Source organism: Perna viridis, chromosome 7 (assembly GCF_037379345.1).
Source record: "Perna viridis isolate PV_CMFRI_1.1 ecotype Kerala chromosome 7, ASM3737934v1, whole genome shotgun sequence".
NCBI classification, from domain to species: domain Eukaryota; kingdom Metazoa; phylum Mollusca; class Bivalvia; order Mytilida; family Mytilidae; genus Perna; species Perna viridis.
The window spans coordinates 29,243,631-29,268,134 of NC_142451.1; the positions used below are offsets into that span (position 1 = coordinate 29,243,631).

At 31.6% G+C, this 24,504-nt stretch overlaps 1 protein-coding gene across 4 annotated transcripts in view; it reads right to left on the bottom strand.

The window, feature by feature from the left end:
• LOC148612176 (nuclear receptor subfamily 5 group A member 2-like) overlaps positions 1 to 24,232 on the bottom strand; it is a 33,346-nt gene extending 9,114 nt beyond the window's left edge. The window contains exons 1-6 of one of the 4 annotated variants that reach the window (XM_088593385.1): positions 24,171 to 24,232; positions 23,436 to 23,543; positions 4,673 to 4,801; positions 3,715 to 3,855; positions 2,348 to 3,006; positions 289 to 393 (exon numbers count right to left, since the gene is read on the bottom strand). In XM_088593385.1, the coding sequence (XP_088449511.1) occupies positions 289 to 393; positions 2,348 to 3,006; positions 3,715 to 3,855; positions 4,673 to 4,801; positions 23,436 to 23,535 (1,134 nt within the window). In that variant the 5' untranslated portion in view covers positions 23,536 to 23,543; positions 24,171 to 24,232. Of the gene's footprint in view, positions 1 to 288; positions 394 to 2,347; positions 3,007 to 3,714; positions 3,856 to 4,672; positions 4,802 to 6,514; positions 6,645 to 7,737; positions 7,967 to 23,435; positions 23,544 to 24,095; positions 24,115 to 24,170 lie in introns of those variants that run through there. The other 3 variants (XM_088593386.1, XM_088593384.1, XM_088593387.1) reach the window with 3 other exon arrangements.
• Between the last annotated feature and the right edge of the window lie 272 nt (positions 24,233 to 24,504).

Consider the following 24,504-nt stretch of genomic DNA (forward strand, 5'->3'; position numbering starts at 1 on the left):
CCTACACTGACTTGACAAAAACTTTGAAGTACAAATTTGACCTGAACTGGTGAAAAATGCTTGGTGCAGCCTTGCATGTTCCCACAGTTGTAAGACTCATTCATACATCCGTTCAAGTTAATTCAGTACTAAAATTGTGGATTCAAACTAATAAAAAATCAAAAGAGAATACTTAGCAGAGTGCTGAAACAATAAGTGAAAGGCTCTCCATGTCAAGGGACGTTGAACTATCTCATGAGTCCGTAAGATGCCAGAGAAGACGTGTATGTATGTATATTTAATACTTACAAGGAGAACTTCTCCACTCCAAGTGTCATGAGCTAGTCTATGTACTAAATCAAGTATTAGTATTTCACTCCAACTATGTTGTAATAACTTCATCTGATCTTCAACCTGAAATTTAAACAGTACATTACATGAAAGGTGTATTCAACTAACCATATGCATTCATGTTATATTGTCTGAAATTTAAACAATACATTACATGAAAGGTGTACTCAACCATATGTATTCATGTTATATTGTCTGAAATTTAAACAATACATTACATGAAAGGTGTACTCAACTAACCATATGCATTCATGTTATATTGTCTGAAATTTAAATAGTACATTACAGGAAAGGAAAGTTATTGGCATGATGTTTTTCTTTTCAATAATTGCGACAAGATACAAATTGTACATGCATGATATACAAGGCTCCGCTTGTTCTGTTTTTGTGCACATCTGAAAAACTAATTTGTGTTATAATTCATTGAAGACCAATAAGTGGCCTTGGGCTGACATTTTCATCAGGTGGGGTTGTTGTCTCTTTGACACATTCATCATACCTATTCTCGTTATATATTGTGCACCATTATGATTATTACAAGTAGTTGTATTTCGAATACGTTTTTCCCTTCCTTTTTTGGGGGGTGGTGGGTAGGGGGCTCTTTCTTATTTACAACACAGACACAATATTCACAAGTTTTTCTCACGGTGACAAATTCATCAGCACTATATTTAGTGACTAATTGTTTTCCAAGGTTTTGCAACTTCAAATGTCAATTTAGGTCAGTAAATTCACGAGGTTACCAACCTTAAGCATCTTTTCAAATAATATACATGTATACTTTCATAAGGGTTCAAATTTCTCCAAGAGTGAAAGGTCCAGGACTTTTTCAAATTTCAAATCAATGGTCTACTTGAAGAAAATGAAGAGTCCACATAAAGTGTCAATAAAGAGGTCCAGGACCCAAGTAAATGAAATTTCAGAGGTCCTAGGCACAAATTAAGGGCTCCAGGACCACAGACCACCAATTTGAACCCCTGCTAAATTATACGACTCGTTATTCAATATATACAATAGATTTTAGGAATTATTACATGGAGTGCATCAACTGACCAAATGATTCTTCCATAAATCATTCAATGATACAAGTAGTGGTTTTACAATATTGGTTTTAACAAGCTACATGTATTTTTTTTTCTCAGGAGATTTACTAAGTGAGTTCATACTGTAAGTTGCTCCTTTGCTTTTGTAACTTTGTATGTATAATTTTAGTTACTTTAAGTTCTTTGTTGTGTATGTCTGTTTTCCATATCTGGTCTTTGTCCATGGATTACATTCTTTTGATTACTGCTAGAACCTAGATTCCCTTGATTACTCTTGTACAAGTTTTAGATACATGTATCCGAAACCAAAAGTTAACTCAGGAGATTTCCCCAGGGCCATATCGCATCACATTGCCCTCAAGCTATATTTTTACCAGGATGGCCGATGCTATCCAAAAATAACTTCCCATAGGGTACAATACAAATGTGATAATGTAATTTTAAGATGCAAGATGCTTTATTGAAATTCAAAGGTTACCAGGATAATATCTGTAATCTTAGGGAGAACACTGAAACTACATGAATTCAAGAATGGTGACACCTTACACAATGGAGAATTGGCAATAAAGGGTCTCATTGGCCAAAAATACTACTGAAAATTAATCATAAAGTGATGAAAGACCCAATTGTGAATTTTGAGACTTGAATCTAAAAAAAATGAAAGATCATAAAGACTTTTGATAATTCTTGCAATAAAAGGGCAAAAGAATTGTTAAGAACATTACAAATTCAGATATTATATTTTTAAGTACCTTTTTACTTCAGACCTTATTTTTGAAAGGAAATGGTACCTACACCTACAAAACAACTTTGTACAAAGAGAAAATTATATTCTTTTCCTGATATTCATACATTTTACTGTATGTTACGAACATTTTTAATGTTTTTATGAACAAAGTTGACATTTTTCAGGTAATACTGATAGCCTAATGCCCCTCCACATTTTTAAATATCTAACATCACAAGTCTTGTACCTTTAATTCTTTGAAGTATATGGAAGTCCTGGCCCACTCCACCATAAGAAATAAAAGCTGATCTGAAAGTTTACAGATCATCTGTAATAATTTGGTTGGCTGACTTAGAATATCTTCAGCACCGTATGCATTGTGAAGAAATGATAAAAGTTTTTGTTTGATTTCTATTTCATCAGTCATGTTTGCTTTCATATTAATAATAGTCTGAGGCACAATTGGTATGACAGGAGGTGCCATCTGATGATGGTATTGATATGAGGGCATCGGATAATGATTCCGAGGGTCATGCATCATCGATGGTGGATGGAAGTTCTGTGTCATGGTGTATGATGACTGAGGATGTGTAGAAATGGGTGATGGTTGAGAGGATGACACACAGCTAATGTCTGATGCTGGCGAATCTGGCATCGATGGTGAAGGCATGCTCGCCGAATTTGGGTATCCCATATTATTTGACACCATTTGGGATATTTGTTGAAGCATTGCTGGGTCAGGTTTAATATCTTCTTCCTGACTAGTCATCCCGTTTTGAAGTCTCATTTGACATTGTGCCAGCATTTGTTGCTGTTGTCTTATAGCTTGCTGCTTAAGAGCTCGATCTCGTTTGTACATAGGGCCAAATTTGTTCCTCCCTCCTCTCATTCTGTCTTGTCTTACAGCTATAAACACACACAAAAAATTATTACATGACTAATATTTACTCAGCTAATTCAATACGGAGTAAACTTAAATTTAAAGCAATAAAAAAGACCTACAATTAGTGTGTAACCCCATATGTAATACAATGAAACTACTCGAAACCAGTCTAAACTAGTCTAAACCAGGCTAAACCAGTCCCTGAAATAAAAACCAAAGGAAAAACTGTCTAAACCAGACACTTTTCTAATTTCCTGTATATAAGTTTAAATGTATTTTTAACCTGAACAAACCAAACATCTGTATAAACCAACTAAATTCAAGTAAAAAAGGAGTTTAATGTAAAACAGGTTTAACTGTATAAACTTATAAATAACTTACAAGTACTGTGAAAGTACTATTGTTCATGGGGTACCAATTTGTGTGGTTTTCATGGGTATCCACAAATAAAAGTACTTTCACAGTAAGGCATAGAATAGATGGCATTCTTTGTTGCATTTTTAACTTGTAACAGTTCAGTTTCTTTTAATACAGCTACCATTCTGTTCACTGTACATTTACATGTGACATACTGCTACTGAGCGTAAAATACATGTATATTAAAATGTTACAAATGTCCATGATGTTGCCATTTCAGGTGAAATTGTTTTCTTTCTTGTATTTCACTTGTACAGCTACTGAAATCTGCAGTATTAATGTGGTTAGTATTTTTGTATTTAGACCCACTTTACCTTCCAGTTTCATGCCAACATTTAAACACTTCTGAAATCGACAAAATGGACATCTTTTTCTTTGAGCCTTGTCAATCAAGCAAGATCTGTTGTCAACACAGGAATAAACCTTCTTGTTCTGTACAGTGCGTTTGAAAAATCCTACAAAAAAAAAACAAAAACAAATAGATGATTGATCAAATTGAATAAAACGAAATTATGAAAATGCAATAACATCACCAACTCATTACAAAGAGGAAAATATCACTACCCCAAATCATTAAAAAGTGGAAAATACATTGTATCACTAACTCACTATAATGTGGAAAATGTCATCAACTCATTACAAGATGAAAAAAAAATCACAAACTTATAACTATGTAGGTACAGTCATCAATTAATGACAATATGGATAACATGGCATTTTATCAGGTGTTCAATACTGTAATGGTTGACAACTCCATCAGTTATAAAAAAACATTGTTTTTCCTTATGAAATTTTATACTGTAACTACTATGTAGGTATTATGCCCATGAGAAAGACTCAAGTTTTGGTCCCTGTAAGAATCAGGCAGTAGGTGAAACATGGTATGAAAAAACCCATCATTTTAAGAGTGTAATTTGAATACTTGCACCATGAGAATCAAGGAATCAAGGTTTTGACATGCATGTTTCTGAATTTACCCATTTTGCCTAATTCTTACAAATACTTACACTTAATCTTCCAAGTTGAATAAATCAGGGATATTTACTTGATTGTCCATGTACATTGTACCAGTAATTATGTACATTGTACAAAATGTACATGCACCAGCACACAGTTTATGTTCCTACAATTTCACAATTCAGATATATGTGTTTTCCACATATACAAATACATACATTGTATATTTACATGTAAAACAACATGGAACATCTTTGAAAAGAATGAAATTTTCACATGCTATTAGAACAATTATTACATGTACTTGTACCGTACCTTTGCAGCTTTCACAGGTTAAAAGACCATAATGGTATCCTGAAACTTTGTCCCCACACACAGGACAAAGTTCATCCCAACCAAATTTCAGGTCACCTGAATACTGCATATCATTACCAGAGGATGATGCTGAAAAAAAAATAACAAAATGAAACTTAATTCAGTGGTAGCTGCTTAAACAGTCTTTAGAGTTACATGTAATGTATGCAAGGGAAAAAAATTATGTAAATTAATTCACATGTACAAAATACATATTTTCATGTACATTTGTATAACTGGAGAAAAGCAAGCAATTTACAGGGTAATAATACAGAAAATGGTATTTTTTTGCTATTTACAAGCTCATGTACATGACAGTGATGTAATATTGAAATTCAGTCAAATGATACGATGTATCTCCCCAACTTCACCACCCGAATTATGGTGATCATTACACTACTAGCAAACTAGTGATAGTTCAACATTCATGACTTAGAAATCATGCTGCATACTGCAGTGTTCCCGCCAGCCCTTTTTAGAAGGGTGCCCGCCCTTGGTGTCCTTCCCGCCGCCCTCGGTGCCCTCTCAGCCACCCTTGATGCCTTTTTTGTAAAATATAAAATTCCCCCTTCTGTGCCCCGGTCCCATGTGCCTCCAATATGACAAAGATGATCGGTTTTATGAATAGGCTGTTGGCAATATTGACACCTCAACAGGTGCATATATCCGGTCAGTCATGCAGGTATATTTTAAGTAAGATTGAAGTTTAATATATATAAAAAACAATAAAATAAGTTTTGATTTCAATGTAGAGGCAAGGGAAATAGTATACACATATTAAGCACTACTACATGTACATGTACTTTTAAGCTGCCCAAGAAGTTTGAAGAATGTGTACACATGTACATGTACTTCCTATCTACTGCTGGCTGCATAAATGTACATTGCACATGGTGTCTGACATCAAAACTTCAGAAAAATTCATGCAAGTAGCTTATCTTTATTAATTTGTTAACCAAAGGACAAGTTGAGAGAAAGACTGAATTTCTTCTGGCTTACTCAAAGAAGGACCACCAAACAAAATTATATCTTTGGCCTTGTAATTTTTTACAAGTTTGCAAATAAATTTGGTTAATATTGTTACCAAAAAGCTATTATAATGCTTCTAGTTTAAACATATTTTATTGTTCTTAAACAATGGACACAAGTTTTTTTCTAATTAATGAAGTCTTCCCCTGTAATGTGTGTCTCAAATTGAATTATACTTGATATTCTCATCAAAAGTTTCCCAAATATTTGGGTCTTAAATGAGCTATAATGCAGCAAGAATATTAAGTACAGATGTCTGTACAACTACATTATAGGTGTATGCATTTTAATTTTCTGTATTTTCAAAATTAAATGTAAATGTATATTGCATGTACAATGTACTATTAAAATAAAATAATAGATCATCTTTGTGTCAAAGTTACAATGATGGTTCTATATGACAATGTATGAAAGGAAATGAACTTCTCCAAAAGCATGGTGCATGTAATATTATGAATTCAATAATGCCTGAACAGTTGTTTTCCATTCCCCACCTAACAATGGGCAAGGGTTTTAAAAATACAACAATTGTATATTGTCAGTCAAGTCTTTTATCAATCACAATTCGTAAAATACAAATCAAACATATTTCCACTTAATTGTGTTTGTTTAAGCAAACCTGTCAACAAAGAAATTTATTTGCGGGGTTATTGTACGGAAAGGCCACGACCTCTGTGAAGTCTGTTCCCCTATTACAAATAATGTTACATATGCCGTTGCAATCATAGAAGTTTCCAATATTCCATTTCGTTCATCAAAATCTTAAATACAAACTTTTCAAGTTTACAGGTTCATCGGATTCATCCATTTTGAAGAAACCGTAAAAATCTTATCTCATCTAAATAATTTTGACAACATCCATTTTTATGCATAATTAGGGCACCTTCTTCACAGGAGAGCATAGTAAGGGTAGTAACTCTATTACTATTTTCACAACAGAATATTGACTTAATGAAAAGGCACGGAGTAGTTTGCATTGATCAGTTGAAAGACCAGTTTAAAATTGCAATGTAAAAGGCATGCTACTTAAATACCTTTCACAATAAAAATAAAACAAAGCAAAAACAACGAAGATAAATGGATGCTGCACGGAAAGCATAGCATGCATTTCGTAAACTGATTTTGCAATGTAAACATGTCTTTGATTGTAGAAATGGCATAGATATATTCAGTTACAGAGTACTTCTTAAGTAGAAATATCTAAATGACAACATGGTTTGGCATTTCTTTCAGTAAGGAGTGTTCTATGCTCACACGAATTTGTACAATAACAGTCCTACAAATTGGGACTTCTTGACAGTAATCAAGCCTTTGAAATGTTAAAAAACGTGTAATTAATTGTTATCTATTAGCACGAGGACACATGTATTATGCATAATCTTGTGCGCGAATATGCCCGGAACAGTTCTTAACTTTTAACAGGGATAACAGTTTCTTTATCACCAGGACCAACAGCTGGTAATGCTTTCCATTTCATTGTCAAACCTTTCATTTGAATGATGATGAAATGTGTACATATTTCTAAAATAAATCAACATTCAATGACCGATAGTTCGGTTAAAGATAACCTTCCAGTGAACTTAAAATTTCATATAGATCTGGCTTTCATTTATCACATAAAAGTTAACACGCTCCCTATGACTATATTTCTAAATAAATCGCAATTTTTTATTTTACTTTTGAAGGACTCCCAAAAATATATTAAAAAAAATTGATATATTTATATATGTATTTATATCAAGTCATCTTAAGTAGGGTACTCAGGAATCAGCTGATTGCTCCCATCGGGTACCCCACGGAAAACCGCATGTTAACGTTATCAATGCCGGCGAGCTTAAGACTAAAAATAAATAAAATTAACAGCTTTTAAATCGATGACAACCCTTTCCATTATTCAGACAGTTTATTTTGTTTCATGAAAATATAATAAATGCTTTCAATTTGTTCTAATAATTGAAAAATTAGGATGCAGCAATTATTTTCAACGCCAGGCTTACCTTCGCCATCAAGGGGCCCACTAATAGAACCCGATTCTGCCACACTTTCTCCATTTGACACAGAATTTTGACTTGATAAATCTAGATCAAGTCTTTCAGTATGTTGAATCATATTTAATTAAAATAATTTTAATTAAATAATTCATAAGACATCCATACATAAGAAGTGAAATAAATTTTATCTGTAAACTGTAATCCGACCTCAGGTTTTCAGTACTGAACAAATAGATCTAAGGACTAGTACGCATGCCCAGTCCAGAAAGTAGGCCACATTTGGACAGTTAGAAGTAAACAACCTGGCAGAGCTGTGGGTTTTATTTAAACGGACAGAGGAAATAGATTTGGACTAACAATATGAGCATTTTCAACAACATAATTGTTTTTCAGTTTTTGTCGTTAAAGATCAATTATCATTGACAGTTTTGTTGACTCATAGCTTTTTTGAAAATAGCAATAGTTCCATTCCATCATGTGTGCTAAAGCAAGCGAAGAGATCAACGGACCGGTGGTGACAAAACATATTGCCAGGTCTTGATGTTATTCGCCGATATTTTTACCAGAAGAAACCAATGTATGATCCTGTAGGTAAAAACATACTCTTGGGTTGACGTATCAAATACCCGCATTGCGTTATCCAAAGATAGGCATCCATTCAAAATAACCCCTAACCACCCAACCCCCTAACCCGAATAATTCAGTCGGTTATATTCCATTCAATATCGATCGCTACTTTAACCTCGTGAGTCGGAGAGAATCGGATGACAGTGAGGGCTTGAATTATTCGAGTTACCCAACCCCTAGCATTGGAGTAGGTTTTATGCGCTATTATTATTTCAAAAGACCAAAAACGGTATTTTCTCGATGTAATTGATCAAAGATTCACTGCAATGATTCGAGTTGAAACTTAGTTGCTTTATATATAATATAAAAAAAAAACTATATTTACTCAGTAAAAAACTCAGGAGATGCAATTAAGCAATGCATGTGCAAGGTATACAAAATTACCATCTTTTCAATTTCTTCTTTTGTTCGGAAAACATCAGAGATGGCATTTATTGTAGTTATGGAAGCATTTTAGTCATATATAATGAGCCAAGGGTCCAATTTGGTCATTATCTAACATTTGTTTTCGCATTTGTCATTAATTATTAAGTTAATTATATCAGTTAAAAGATAAACATCAAAGTTCCGTGTAAATATCCAGAAATTATGATATAGCAAAATTTTTGTATGGGTGAAAATGTATTTTTTACATTCTATTGCGACCAAATAATTTTTTCTGTTACTGTAGTACCCAAATTGAAATTTTAATATTTTATACCCCTCCCTTTAAAAATCCCACTGGCTCTGAAAGGATGATTCTCATTATAGAAATTGCCACTTTTCAGCTGTTTCACATAATTGTAAATTGAAATTTAAGCAGCGCATGATTTTTTATGGTTCTTAACCAACAGTGGAAACAGTCCGACAAACACTGACTATACGATGTCGCGCTTGATGAACATATATAGTCCGAACCCCCTTTTTGTGTGCACTGTAGTTACTAGTATATATACTCCTATGTCCTGCAATTTATGCATCGCGGTACTACCTATTGTATCACGAATTGTTGTTTAAGAGACATGCAACATGTAACTTATACGTTCAGAGTTTTATATAACGTATAATAAATTAGCCTATATTTTTGCCAAATGTACTAGTAATGAAATAAATGCTTCGGTTGTGAAACAGGTACTATCACATCCACTGGTTCTTTCTGTAGACTTACTAAAATATTGTTATCCTTAAAATCACAAACTATACTTGCAATTGTTACTGAATTCTTTTGATGCAATAACTGTAAAGTGAATCATCGTTTTATTATGAAGATAAACAGTTAATTGTTTTAATTCACCACTATTAGTTAGCGAAAAGAGAGATCCCCAACAAAGACCTAAAATGAGAGTCAACACTGAGGACGCGCTTATCTTTCCCTTGTTTAAAATCTTTTTTTGAAGATAAATTACCAGAAAGCCTATCTAATGTAACACAATACAAGTTCCGCTTACTCCCTTATGTAGAGACTGTGAAAATGGTGAAGAAAAGATAATGATAGAACTAAATATTTTTCTTTTAGTGGGCAATGATCCCTACCTAAGGTTAAAAAACAAAATTATATTTAATAAGGGGTGACAAAACCTTGATAAGAATCGAACAGCCGTCTCACGCTATTTATTATCTTACATGATGTGACTCACTTAAGTCATAAGAAATATTACGTAAAAATAAATCCCACATGTTCTGTGCTTGAATGAATAGTGCACATTTTTGCAGATTATTTGCAGATACATATAAAATACTGTTGGATTTGCTTAAATGGTAGAAAATTGAGAAGTGAGAATGGAAACAAAAGATACCAGTATTCAAACAAAATTAAACAAATTACAAAACTGATCAAAAGTAACAATAAAATACCAAGAAATTAAGAAGTAAATAACATAAAAGATCGGTTATTTATTATTTGTCTCGCTTACTTCCCTTGTATTAAAAATATACAAAATAATCCAAAGATGTAGGATAAAAAATATGTTTTTGAAAATTATTCTTTTATTATCGATTTGTGCTTTATAAATGTTAAGCATCAGACCGGTTTATTATTGTGTTCTATTGACGCTGATTTTTCTGACATTCGTATTTCTTGACTAGGAGATGCAGTAATGAAACATTTTTTTAAACGTACAACGTACATGGAAAAGAGGAAACAAACAGAACGTTTACAGTAATAACGGAATAGTTTTGAGAGATTTATTGTTCAAGGACCAATATGTAGATTAGCAGGTTCATGCAATGCATTCATGAGTATGAGATGTCGGTCATATTTTAGACATGGATGCAAATTCTCTTAATTCGTAGTTAAAAAAATGGAGTAAGTATGGTTTAAAGTACACGTACTTGTATTCATAAACATGCTATTATGTAATTATATAAATGTCATTGATATCAGAAATTACGTGCCATTTTTCAACGGGATCCAGTTTTTTTTTTAATTTGAGAAAGAAGGACAAAGAAGAGTATGTAAAAAAATGTCATATTATCAATTATGTTATATGTTATGTATTTGTATATATCTTGTACATCTTTTCCTATGGTTACAGTATTTTTCATTTACTGAAAAAGAAACGTAAAAGGGAGTAGCTAGATATACTAGGATTTTAGCAAAAGCAGCGATTTTCACGTAGCGTCCGACATTCCGATAATTGCTCATTTAGACTCTTGTTAAACAGCAATTTATAGATTTTACATAAAATGAGAGTAAGAAATATCGATATGACTGCAAATATTGAAAAAGTGTCATTTTGTTTCTTTTTTTTATTGGAAATCTCAACAAAACTTCCAGTGAATGCATCGCTTTGGTCAAAATTTGAATATTCTAGCACTGATTGATTTTTCTAAGTGACCTTTCGAATAAGTTAATGCATGGACAATGCAGAAAAAAAATCAACATGTAAGTTACAAAATTTTGTTTCATTTTGGAGTCCCATTCAATAGTACCTACATAAATAACATAATGCATATCACATGTCAACAATTCACGATGACAACTTTTGGGATTTTATATAGAGTTAAATCGCCAGACTCAGAAAAAAGAGTTTGCCCATTGATATATGACACATTGAAGCCTACTCCTACTACAATCTCTGATTGATCACAAAAATGATAAAATACCGCTTTCATTTTTACTGGTAAAACGTAATCAGCACTGACAGACTTATAAGTTTTTATCAGATATATTTGTAGAACGGGGTCTGCAATAATTGTTACCGGGTCAGGTTACGTATTGTTCAACATTTATTTAAATTTATCATTTAAAAAAATCACGAAACAAAATGACAAACAAGATTGTCATGAATTTTCTGATATTCCTGTTTTTTTTCTAAGCGATAAAACGAAATGTGTGGTCTTCCTTATGCATTTTTATTTCTTTTTTTCACTTAAGAAGTACATTATTTTTTAACCTTCTGTAAAATTAATGCACGATCCACTAAAAGGAGACTTTTATTTCAGAAAAATATAAAACAAAATTTTGTTATTCTTAATACGCTCTAGTACTTTTTATGTAGTGTACGTTAAGTATTCCGGGTTTTTTTTTTGGCACCAGAAAGGAGTGGTAAAATCATTACTAAAGCTCAAATATTTTTCAGACGAATTTACAGTTGTTTTTGTTCTAAATCTTGACGTATTCCACTAGTAGGTTGCTATTATCACATATCATCACATTTCTAGTATTACGTTAATAAACAATTTTTGAACTTCTCTTTTTCTTCCGGAATCCATTTTCAGTTATTGATTTGCATAATTGTTGTGTTTTTTTGCAAATATCTAATATTGAAAATGACGACCAACTGTATAAGGATATTCCATTATCTAATAATCAAATAACTGTAGACTGTAATCGCCTTAGTCGCAAATGACATTCTATAACTAAAACAAGTTTCGCATTATATCGATATTGCCTTAACGATAACACCCTTTCTACTTGAAGTAAATTAAGAAAATAAAGAAAAACTGCGATGAATTGAACGTCATTTGAATGAAAAAATGGAACAAAAGAAAAACAAACAAACAATAAACAAAAATCAGAACTAGCAAAAAATAACAAAAAAAAAAAACCACACACAAACGAAAAAAAAAACAAAAAAAAAAAACACACACACACACATATATGTATATATATGAACGTCTCAGAATATGGCGACTCTATTCGCTACACTGCTCCATCGGATCATATTGATACAGGGAAGATATGTAAACGTGTAGAAGGGTCTGAAAAATTCCCAACAATGTTAGAACTGTCAAATTTGCGATGCAAATGTTTGGTCGTTCCCTCCGCGGGACTCGAACTCGTACCGCTGTGACATCTATGGCACCGCCTGCACAAAGTCCAGCGCCCTAGACCACTCGGCCATATGTCATATAGCTAGCTAGGCTATATATATATATATATATATATATATATAGAGAGAGAGAGAGAGAGAGAGAGAGGTCTATATTTCATATAGCCTAGCTGGCCATTTTTGTAGTTTTAACTGATCATTTTTATAGTTTTGTTTGAAACGATTTTTTGTGTTTCATGTAAAGTAACTGTAACTGATATTAGTCACTAAAACATGAAACTATCACAAATCGTTATCGCCGAAGGCATTACTGTTGGAGAAACGACTATTCTAACGAAAGATTTTGATATTTTGATGCGAACAGACTTTGTATTAAACAATTTTTAAAGTAATGACTGACATTACAAACTTTTCGTACATTATCCGAATACATTTGTATACGTTACTTCCATCAGTTGAACAAAAAAATCTAGGACCGTCGAATTTTATTCTTCCGAAGATATACGTACGTAAAATGGTTTGTTTTAAATGAAACAAATTTACATGTACTTGTCTACGACGTATTTAACGTTTAGTTATAACCTTAAAACTATTTAGTCGCAGTTCAACTATTAAAGTAAATGTTTTCAAAATCTATATTAGAAGTAAAAACTTTGGTATATAATTACATTCAATTAAATAGTTTTCATGTTAATAAATAAAACCAACAAAAAGATTATTTCATTTATTTAAGGCATACTTCGAGTATTTCTGTGTTCTGTTTGATCTGATTGAAAAACGCATCTATTTAACCATTTATAAAACTTAGTAGTGAGTTTCAAGTGTACGGGTATGGGGTAATATTCAGTACAAGTGGCTACAATTCAACGTTCAGGTGTTATTCCCAATTGAACTTTTGCTGGTGGTCTCCCTCTGATGTCTAAAAAGAACTCTTTTGCTTAAAGATTCGATTATACTAGTGACACGCCCCTTCACTTTTATTTGTACCTAAGAGTAAAAAAGAAGAGCAATTGAAATTGTTCTTTACAAAGAGCAAATAAGACACCTAGAATTACCTTAAGGTAATTGATATATCAATATAACACACTTTCTTCAACGCTTTTAAAACATTTTTTTCTTTATATAGGTCAGAGACCCTACAATTTTGATGACAACAACATTATAACTAATAAAAACATGAAAGGAAACCACGTCTTGTTATTTTAATCATGAATACAAGTTATATTTTGCTTAACGATAAACATACATTGCCTTAAATTCATAAAACAAATACATTGAATCAAATGTCTCATTAATTGTAGACTGAAGCGATCACAAAGAAAAATCAGTTTCAGGGGAAAAGTGTGAGTTTCTGTCTAAAGAGTAATACCCTAAATTTGCCACTTCACCACCAAACTGTTTTTGAAATACAGTTGAACAAAAAAATATGTAATGAAAGTTATACGATATGAGGCAGATCGTTCAAAGAAAATTAAAATGTAATATAAAATATGGTTCTGTGATTTTTTTACGTTGTCACGGATGGAAAGTAAAACAAAATGTTCAGCCACGTATGTGTATAACATTGTCATTAGAGGAATTAAACGTTTGATTCTTAAAATAAACACAATTATTCATTGTGTATAGGGAAATATGTTTTCTGAAAACCCTTCAATTTGCGACACCTTTTATGGTTTTGAGCTAATATGATTGTGATGATTTAAATAAAGAAAAAAATTGTCCTGCCGTAGATACACGTGTTGTAGAAGGTGCATGCATTTGATAACAATGCGATTGAATGCAAAAACACACCAAAAACGTATTGAATTGAATTCTGAAAACTCTCAAATTATCGTCTTTTTGAGTTTTTTAAAATAAAAATTAGGCTTTCTAAGTAGTACTTCAGCTAAGAATCATGCAAAATGTGATTCATGGTTGGAAAGCCTACATATTTTTATTTTTGATATTTTGTTTAAAACGTTATACTAAACAGAAATTAACAGGTGGTCTTTCATATAACCCCTGTTCATATGAGATATAAATAATATAGAATGTACCGTATAATTCAAAATAAAAGAGACAACTCTGTAAATAGCCCTAAAATACATTAGAAACCATTGGATTTCAATGTGAATTATCTCCTAAGAGCAGACAGATTGGAATGAATGATTATACATTTCATCATATAGATCTCTAAAGCAACTTAGTAACAAAATAAAAATAAGTAGCCTTTTTTGGGGGGTGTATCACATATTACATAATTTGCATGATTCTTACAAAGACTGCTACTTAACACATCGAAACATAACTTTTTTAAAGTTTGTATTGGAACGGGCAAAAGGAGTCATTGAGGTAGATAGTTAAGGAAAGTGCTATCTTTTTCATCTTTATAATATTATTTTAAAGTAAGCAACTACTTTTTTCAGTGATATAAGCGATACAATAATTCATGATATTTCTGTGATAAAGTAGTGCTCTGTTTGGTGAATGACGCAATAAGTTCATATAAGTACATATATATGTTAACGAACACATCTTAACTTTGTCAGTCAATCTTCTGCTACAAGACAAAAGAGAAGACCATTAACAAAATTTCATTTCTACAAATTATCGTTACCATTACGGATGTCTTTTGTTTTCTGACTTTCCTTTTCTGGAATATCTTTTCACCAATTATCCCAAAACAAAGCGATTGCAGATGTCAACTGTATCATTGGGAGCCATCTACCCCGTGTATTGTTTCCCTTTCTTATATAAGGTTTCTAGGTTTCGTCGCCTAAACTACCCATGAGACATGTGACAATACAAGCGTACTTGTTGGTCTATTAATCAGCATAATTAATCAATAGATTAGTATCTCAGAACTTTAACAATGAAACGTGATTTCAAGGATAAAGAACAAAAATTTAAAACTTAGTATTTTTAACCCTTTTAAAAACGAAAATTTCCATAAATAGCTGTCAATCATGATAATCATATTGGTATTGTTAATTCTGTCTAAGAAAAAGTTACGTAGATTATAAGTAATGTGTTGAAAATTTTCAAATTTATTCAATTTATGCATTCAATTTATTTAATCAATAGTTCTTATCCATCCTTTAACATGAAAAAAATTAATAAATATGCCCGGCTAAACTGCGAATATGAGATAGTCAAACTACTTATAATTGTTAAAAAAACCTGTTTTTTTCTCATATAGTTCTACGCGACCAATGTTGCTCTTTGAAAATTTTACACCATCTGTCGACCAATAAAAATTGTCGTTACAATGTATAATATACAAACGTTAAACAAATTACTTTATAACTTGACCTTAGCACTGATGTATGGATTGCAATATTAAAGCATTCAGCAAGATAGGTCTAACTAGAATAAAAAGCTGATGTTAGCTAATTATAGAGTGTAACATCTTGAACATTATAAAGACGTTGAAGATGCTTAAAATCAATTAAGAATACGGTTATTAGATTTTTAAAGGATGAAAACAATTACCGCGTCTGGGGATAGATATCGACATAACAGGAAGAAAAACCGATATACCAGATATATGAAATATTAAAAAAAAATGAAGTATAAAAAATAGCATATACTGATAAATAGGGAACACTTATGGTGAAATCATCGTATAACCTTTAACAGTATGGTAAACACAATTTACAACAAGTGTAAACACACCTTTATGTAAGCTCTGAAAGGCCCGACAACAAAAGTAATAAAATCTACTGTAACACAATGAATCAAACCTATTAAATAAATTATCTTCTTTTGTGATATTAAGTATATCAACAACAGTCAAACCAGACTAGTGGGGATTCTATTTTATGATATGTACGTGATATTTAAATGAATTTTGAAATTTCAATCAGATGTTTACTATTTTTTTTGTAGAATCCGTGTACATATTTGGACATGTAAGTTCATTGGTTCGTTTTAACTTTACAACTTATTATGTTTACACTTTCGGAACTGCTGTGTAAAATTCTCCAAAACTGTTTCATACAAATACTGTTGGATATTGTGACTATACAAATCGTATTTCAAGTAGATTAAAAATTTGCATTTAAAGTCGTAGCAATTATGTCCATTATTTAGTTACTGTATCAAATTTGTCTTCGCATCTAAAAAAACCCAATATATATTCCCTAAAGATTTCATTGTTAATCTTACCTATAGGGTCATATTTGTTTCAGCAATTTTTGTAACTTGTGTCAACGTCATCAATGATTAACCACGTAAGGAATTGTCATCATTATTAGTATCAATGTATTACCTATAAGCGATTATACCTTGATCAAAACAAGCGTTTATTGCACAATTGTAAAAAATTAATTGTGCACGAAGGTCATGCTTTAAGTTCTTAAGATTTCGCAAAGTGCTGTTGCAGTTATCGATGGCCATTATGTGTGAAATTTGTGATTTTAATTAATAGGAAAAAAATCATGAAGCATCTGTCCCGAATAGCATACATAAATTATGATACATTAAATCAGGTCAACCCTTCGATCGCTACTTAACATTAGTAAATCTTATAAAAATAGTAAAGAGATTCAAGATTATTGAGCTGCATTCTATCTTAAATTATCTTGACGTCAATTGAAATTATTATTTGAAGACAATCAGACACATAAGGTGCCATATTGCACAAAAAAATGGTCTAATTTTTTGACAAGATTCAAGCTGTTCGCTTAATATATCAGATATTAAAATTTAAAACTGTTTATATAACAGCGATTTTTTTAGAAAGAAAATGATGATCATTGTGATATGAATGTTTATTCAGAAAATGACATGGGACGACAGACAGTGACCCACTGTTCCGGTTAACAATTGGCAGTGATAATTACGCGTGGACAATGCTGAAGGATGTAATCAGCACAACGATTAGAAAAAAAGACGGTTTTATTCCTTAAATCTCCGCCTGATCTCGTCTTTTGAAATGTAATGTGCTGATGTTATGTTGATATAAAATATTGTATTGGTAAATAATATCAAGATATAACAGCTTTTAACAATCAATACCAGTTATTTATTTTGAATTTATGGACCACCCTTTTACACTGAACAATGAAGTGAAGAACAGATTTTGAAAAGAAAACGTATCTCAATACAAATAATAAATGCTTGTGAAAAAATGGGATTATCACATTGTTTTGGGGATATTTATATTTATAATTTGTATTGTAAGTTGGGAATGTTTATTATATTGGTCTATATTGCAAGTTTTGGGGATGTTTATATGTACTGGTCTGTCATAAGTTATTTAAATGTTGAAAAGTGCAAAGTAAATTTATAACTAGCACATATCGTGTGAACTTGTAATAAATGCGACTTTCCACTTACTGATCTCACGCCACATCAGTAGCAGATATGGTGAATTTTCAAAAGAAAGATAATCAATGTAAAAGTATATAGTCAATAGAAAACTTTTTTACAGTGTCATTTGATACATTTGAGGGAACGCGAAGAAACATGATCTCCGAGACTCACTAAACACCTCTTTACAAAAGAGCGACTAGACTATACGATCGACTTTCAATAACGTTATTTTCCATCTTTACAACGAGCATTCATTGAAAATATCTACAGGTATCAGGTGACAAAAACTAAGGAAAAAGGAAATTTTTTGTCCATTTAGGTTGGTTCAAAATTCAATCTTTTTGAAACGTTTTGATGCATGTTCTTCATTATTGTTATTTATTTGTTTCAACAAAACAGGAACATACATAATAATTGAGTATTAAAATTGACCCAGTTTTTTTGGGAAGGGTGTAAATTAGGTAAAATGTTATTTGATATATGACATACTGTTTAGTTATTTAGGGTCTTAACTACAAATCTAAACATACATTTTACCAGATGGTAAAGTATGTGGACACATTTTTGATACGATATCAAGACAGATAAAAGGAGAAGTGAAACGGAATAAGAATAAGAAGCGTTATCACAATAACATCCAAATAAATGTCGGGTACTTTTTAACCTCCGTCAATCAAAACCAAGATAATATATGCAAATTTGTGGATATTTATTGCATGTGATATTAGCATGACGTGTATCTGTGACATTGCTGATGGCTTTGGTAATGAGAATTTAATATCTTTCCACACCTTCATAGATTTTTATTTTATTATGAAGAAAAATTAATTATGATATATGCAATCAGTTCCATCAACTCAAAACATGATTAACGATGTATTTTTAAATAATCAAAAGTCATTTATTGCTGTCAACTATCTAAGTGGCTTATCATAATTTAATGAATTCCCTATCTCTAGCATCTTTTTATCATATAATGTACTTTTTAAGATATTCCACGGGTAATATACCATCCGCAAGGATGTGAAATCAAGGAAGATACCAAACTATTCAATCAAACTGACTTAAAAAGCGGGTTCTCAATACATTTTTCGTTTACAAGACCAGCAATGTTTCTCAGTATTACCTGAATTGATAAATGGATTTATCCAAAAACCTAAAAGAAACTGAAAATCAATCATTCTCCGCATTTTTTTTGGTCATGTCTGTAAAGATGTTTAAGAAATAAATAATAAAATTTATGAAAGACAAACTTTTATATAACGAAAAGCAAACCATACAATTATTTAAACTTTAGATGACTGTAGTGGTGCTCTTTAGCTCTTTAATAGTTTGAATCCTTCCTCGTTCACTGCCTTATTCTATATGATCTTGGGAAAAAGTTCTTCTGAGGATATAATGATGAAAGACACTTACCATATGACGGTACTTTAGTAAACAGCTTTAACAAAATAACCGTTTTATTACATCACCCAATCTTAAAGATACCTCCTAAGTTTTCCACTGACGCTATACAGTCTGAACAGCAATTTTTAACTGGAAATCTTTGACCCCAAAATAATGGTAAATAGTTCAAATACACCATGAGAGTCAAAGCAATATTGCTTACGGAATGCAGATTAGTTGATTTAAGAGGGGAATGGATGTATGTTTTTTTTTTAAATAATACACACATGTATATAGAAAGGACTATAGATGCTTTAAGTATACGATTTGACGACCGATAATACATTGTTTGTTCGTTAGGTTTTCCAGCGCTACTTCTACTGACAGTACCTGAATGTTAAATGGATTGATACTTAAAAAAGGAAAAAGGTATCACCTAAAAGTTCAAATAAGGTGGTTTTATTGTATACTGAAAGTTTTAAAAAGTTTTCTTTAAATATGGACTGGACATGTATTCTGGATATTATCGACTTCATAAAACCATTTCAAGATTGCAAGACTTATGTTTTACAAGCGCATAGCACGAAAACAAATGTTGATTTAAGTGTAAGTTTTTGTAAAAATCAGGAAAAATGGGGAAAATTATAGACATCTATTTCAAAAACCCACCGTTTTGATATTATTATTTCACTCAATGATTCTTCTCTATTTGAATAGACCATTATTTGATATATGCATCTTTGGATTAGCTCAGAAAAAAAATCATTAGAATTTTTTTTTAAATAAAGGTTTTTGACAGAATTATATGCCCTTGAAATGTCCATTTTCAGTGCATTTCAATGACTTTCAAAAATGGTGATTTTTTATACCATATTTTACCCACAGTCTGATTCTTTGATTCATTAAGTCTGGCACTTAATCATACAAAATAATTTATTTAAGACGTTAAACACATAGATCGTTGAAGGTGTTTTGAGAGTCAAGATGTTTACAACACCATACCTGATTAATTATACTATCCCTTCAATATGTCATTCAAGTATAAAGTTAAGTCCTCATAGATTTAGACGTAGGAAAAGATATATGAACAATGCCAACTAATCATATTATTTAGCTTCAATAATTAGCATGCTATTGAAAGTCTATTATGTCAGAATACATTGTTATAAATGCAAAAGAATCAAAAGCAATAGTCTCTCCCTTCCTTTGGTCCACTGTTCCTTTTTCAAAATGAATTTTTTTTAAATAAATAAGAAAGTAAGAATTTTCGATCATTAGATGGAAGTCATTGACATAACTTTATATTTTGTACATGTGCGCTCCTTTCATGAGAATGGAGAACCAAACTCAGCCCATAGTATTTCCATAGAATGAGCAACTGTGATAGAAACTTCAATCTATGCTTTATTTGCAGGTGGTCTTTGACATAGTCTCATATTCTATACAAATGTGTGCTCTTTCCAGAGGCTGTTAGATCGACTGCATTACAATCATATGCTGTCTCCTACACCGATTTAAATGGAAAGTTTTATGTTCGATGTTTGAACTGCATCAATCTATGGGATATAATATCAAGCTATTTGGGTAAACTAGCGATCAAATTCCAGTTAATAGTTTATTCAAATTAAACAGTTATGACGGTCTATACACTAGCCTCAATCATGCAATTCAAATCTATCCGCAGAATATCTTAATGGTAAACACTACTGCACATCCCAGTTCAATCATAATGTTATTCGTGATTTAAATGACAGTTTCAAAAAAAATAATACAATACAAAAAATCAGTTACTGGGATTGCATAACGTGATGAAGATCGGCTAGTGGCTATCTTTGATCAATGATTTAAAACATCAAATAAAAAGGCAATCAAATCCATCGTAACGACTCAGTTTTAAGTTATAGAATTTTATATGCAAGTAATTGAAATCGTTTTGATATTTAGACATTTTCGCGTTAAACTGCACTGGCGAGACGATTGTCGTTTAGCCTAAAGCGTTGCTGAGACTAAATAAACACGTTAAACGGATGATTTATTTATGTAAATAATGGCCATTAAACAAAATACGCTAAACAAATAAGGAAATTTCAATACGCCACTGAGCTATAGCTTAAACATCTTTTTTTAAAATGATTGAGATGTACCAAGTATATCAAATGTGAATTAATTTTGGAAAATGCATCCTGTGCTTTTTACTGATATAGTATTCAAATTATTACTTGGAAATCTTACTTTTGGAAGTAAATGTGGTAAATTTGTATTGAAACGCCTTAATTTGATCAATGAAAGTGTACTATTAGTCCCTATATTTGATGAAATAATAATACAGGATAAAAAATGAATTATTTCCAGATTCTTACTAGACTTTGCAGGATAAGAATATACCAGTCCAATCATTATAAGTTATTAATTAATCAAGAAATTCCAGACGGTATCATGTATTTTAAATTTGAAATTGATACCTAAGACTTACACTTAAATATGAATCAGCTTAGACATATAATTTAAAGTGTTTCAGTGTGTAATCGAAAGAAAATAAGAATGTTTTAAGAAGTCAAACGTGAACTAGTGATCATATTTTCAAAACAATATTTTAAAATTTATGCCATAAAATCCAATGTGACAAGCAATGACGTTTCAAACCATAATTTACGGAGCATAAGGTACGAATTCTGTCATAGTCATTTCATTTTGAATTTATTTTTATTAACAAATGTGTTCAATTTCTTTAAAAAATTACATCAATGATGATTAGCTTAGTTATTTGATCAAACACAAATGTAAGCCTATTTTGTAGAACTGCTTGTAATATGTAATGACAATGTTAGTCATTTGCTCAACCAAAGACATAACATATTATTCATGTATTGTTTTATTCCTCGAAGAAAATAAAATTCGCACAATAGCACTATTCTTATTAAAGAGTAATCAAGGGAACCAAGGTTATAGCGGTAATCAAAAGAATGTAATCCTGGAACAAAGACCAGAAATAGAAAACAGACACACACAACAAAGAACATAAAGTAACTAAAATCATACATACAAAGTAACAAAAGCAAATGAGCAACTCGGACTCCACTAAAACTGGGAGCATGGGCCAGGTGCACCGATAGGGTAAAGCCTCTTTCATGCAAGGCATAACTCAAATATTCATTTTGGCAATATTCTTTTCCAAATAAAGATTATGCTTGCTCGGGTATAGGTATTAAGTAGCTGTCTTTATAAGAATCATGCAAAATCTGAAAAATATGATACACCCCAAAAAAGGCTACGTATTTTTATTTTTGTAATTAAGTTGTTTTATGGGTGTAAATTATGAAATGTGTGTTTATTCATTCCGATCTGTCAGCTCTTAGGGGATAATCAACATTGAAAATCCAGTAGATTCTATTATATTTGAGTGTCATTTACATAGCTATTTCCCTTAATTTTGAAATCTGCAGTGCATTCTATAGACTTTTTATCTCCCATGGGCACGGGTTATATGAAAAACCAACTATAAATTTCTGTTTACTAAAGCACTTTAAACAAAAAATGGAAAAAAATAAAAATATGTAGGCGTTCCAACCATATATCACATTTTGCATGATTCTTAGCTGGAGTGCTACTTAAATATTGCTGCAATACTCAAACTGATGAAATATGGCTACGAAACAGAATATTGCTTCAAACATTTTAATTATCTAAATAAAAATGGTCAGCTAAAGTCATATATTTCGGTCATTGAATTTCCGAACGAATATCAGACACAACATCAATTTTTATACCATATTTACAGCGAACAAAAAAACCCAAAATCTCTAGCAAGGGATTTGAAGGAGTAATCAAAGGAACCAAAATGCTAGCGGAAATCAAAAGACAGACATGAAAAAACAGACACACAACAAAGAACAAAGAACGTAAAATAATCAAAATAATATATACAAAGTAACAAAAGTAAATAAGCAACTCGGGCTCCTCTAAAATCTGGGAGCATGGACCATGTGCACCGGTAACCGGTAGGGTAATCGTCCTCTGCTTTTCTAGATACACCCGCCGAGTTGTGGTACAAGAAGAGACAGAAAAAGTTACAAATATCAACAACATTATTTAGATAATGTTTAATTATTTAGAACAAGAGCTTTCTTGACAATATCAACTTACCTTTAAGGATATAGTCTACAACTACAGCGTCTTCTTCTTTGCACGCTATTGCATCCAGAGTCAGTGACGTCATAGGATAGTTTGTCAAATATTCCGGCATATTATCGGCTAATGAAGAAACAGAAAAATATGTTTGATAATTTACAATTCTTAAAGAGTTGTGCTTGTATTCCTCTGTACTAAAGTTCACATAAAGCAAACTGATAATTCAAAAACGTAACTCGTCGTGTGACTTGATGGTTTGTATGCTGTGGGGTTCATTTTACCACTTACGAACGTATAAAGTAACTTGATCCAACTTCACTTGTAGAAACTGCCAAAGGTCTTCAATGGATTGTACTGTATTGGAGGTCGGTCGGAATCGACAAGAACGTAGCATAACATATATAGGAATAACGTATTACAATATTCATTCTGGGGTTTTATGAGTACCTTAGTGGGAATTTAACTGATAAATATTTTTAAAATCATTTCTTATTAGCCATATAAGTATTCAATATTAAAATTAATTTCGAAATTGTACCTTCTTACGCAAAAGCAAATAAAACAACTTAGGAAATCATGCTTTTTGAACAAGTTACATTTTCCTGTGGTAGTTTTAAATTCGCCTTTTGTTACCAAACTTTTATTCGATTTCAAATTTACTATATTGGTGCATACCTTAAAATCGGCATTTTTATTTTAGTCCAAATAGTATTAAGAATGAGGAAATGAGTAATACGTAAAACAACTTACAATGTCTGGAGGCTCAATCTCGAACCTCGTGTCAGTAAATGAATTTTAATTCGAACACCAATATGTTTTGTAAACACAGTTTGTAAATTTATCCAATGAAAATTAAGCTGCTATTTAATATACCTGATATTGACAAAAACCAAACAAAAGTGACATCCACATTGGACCCACCCCAATCATCAGTATAGGAGATTGCTTCACTGACTTTTTAAAGCCCATTACAAAATAGATCGTTTGAAATGCTATTCCAGTGATGACATGGGTAATTGAGTGTTAACTCTGATTTTCAATGCACATTTAAAGCTTTGAAATACAAGTAATGATTTTTGTCATT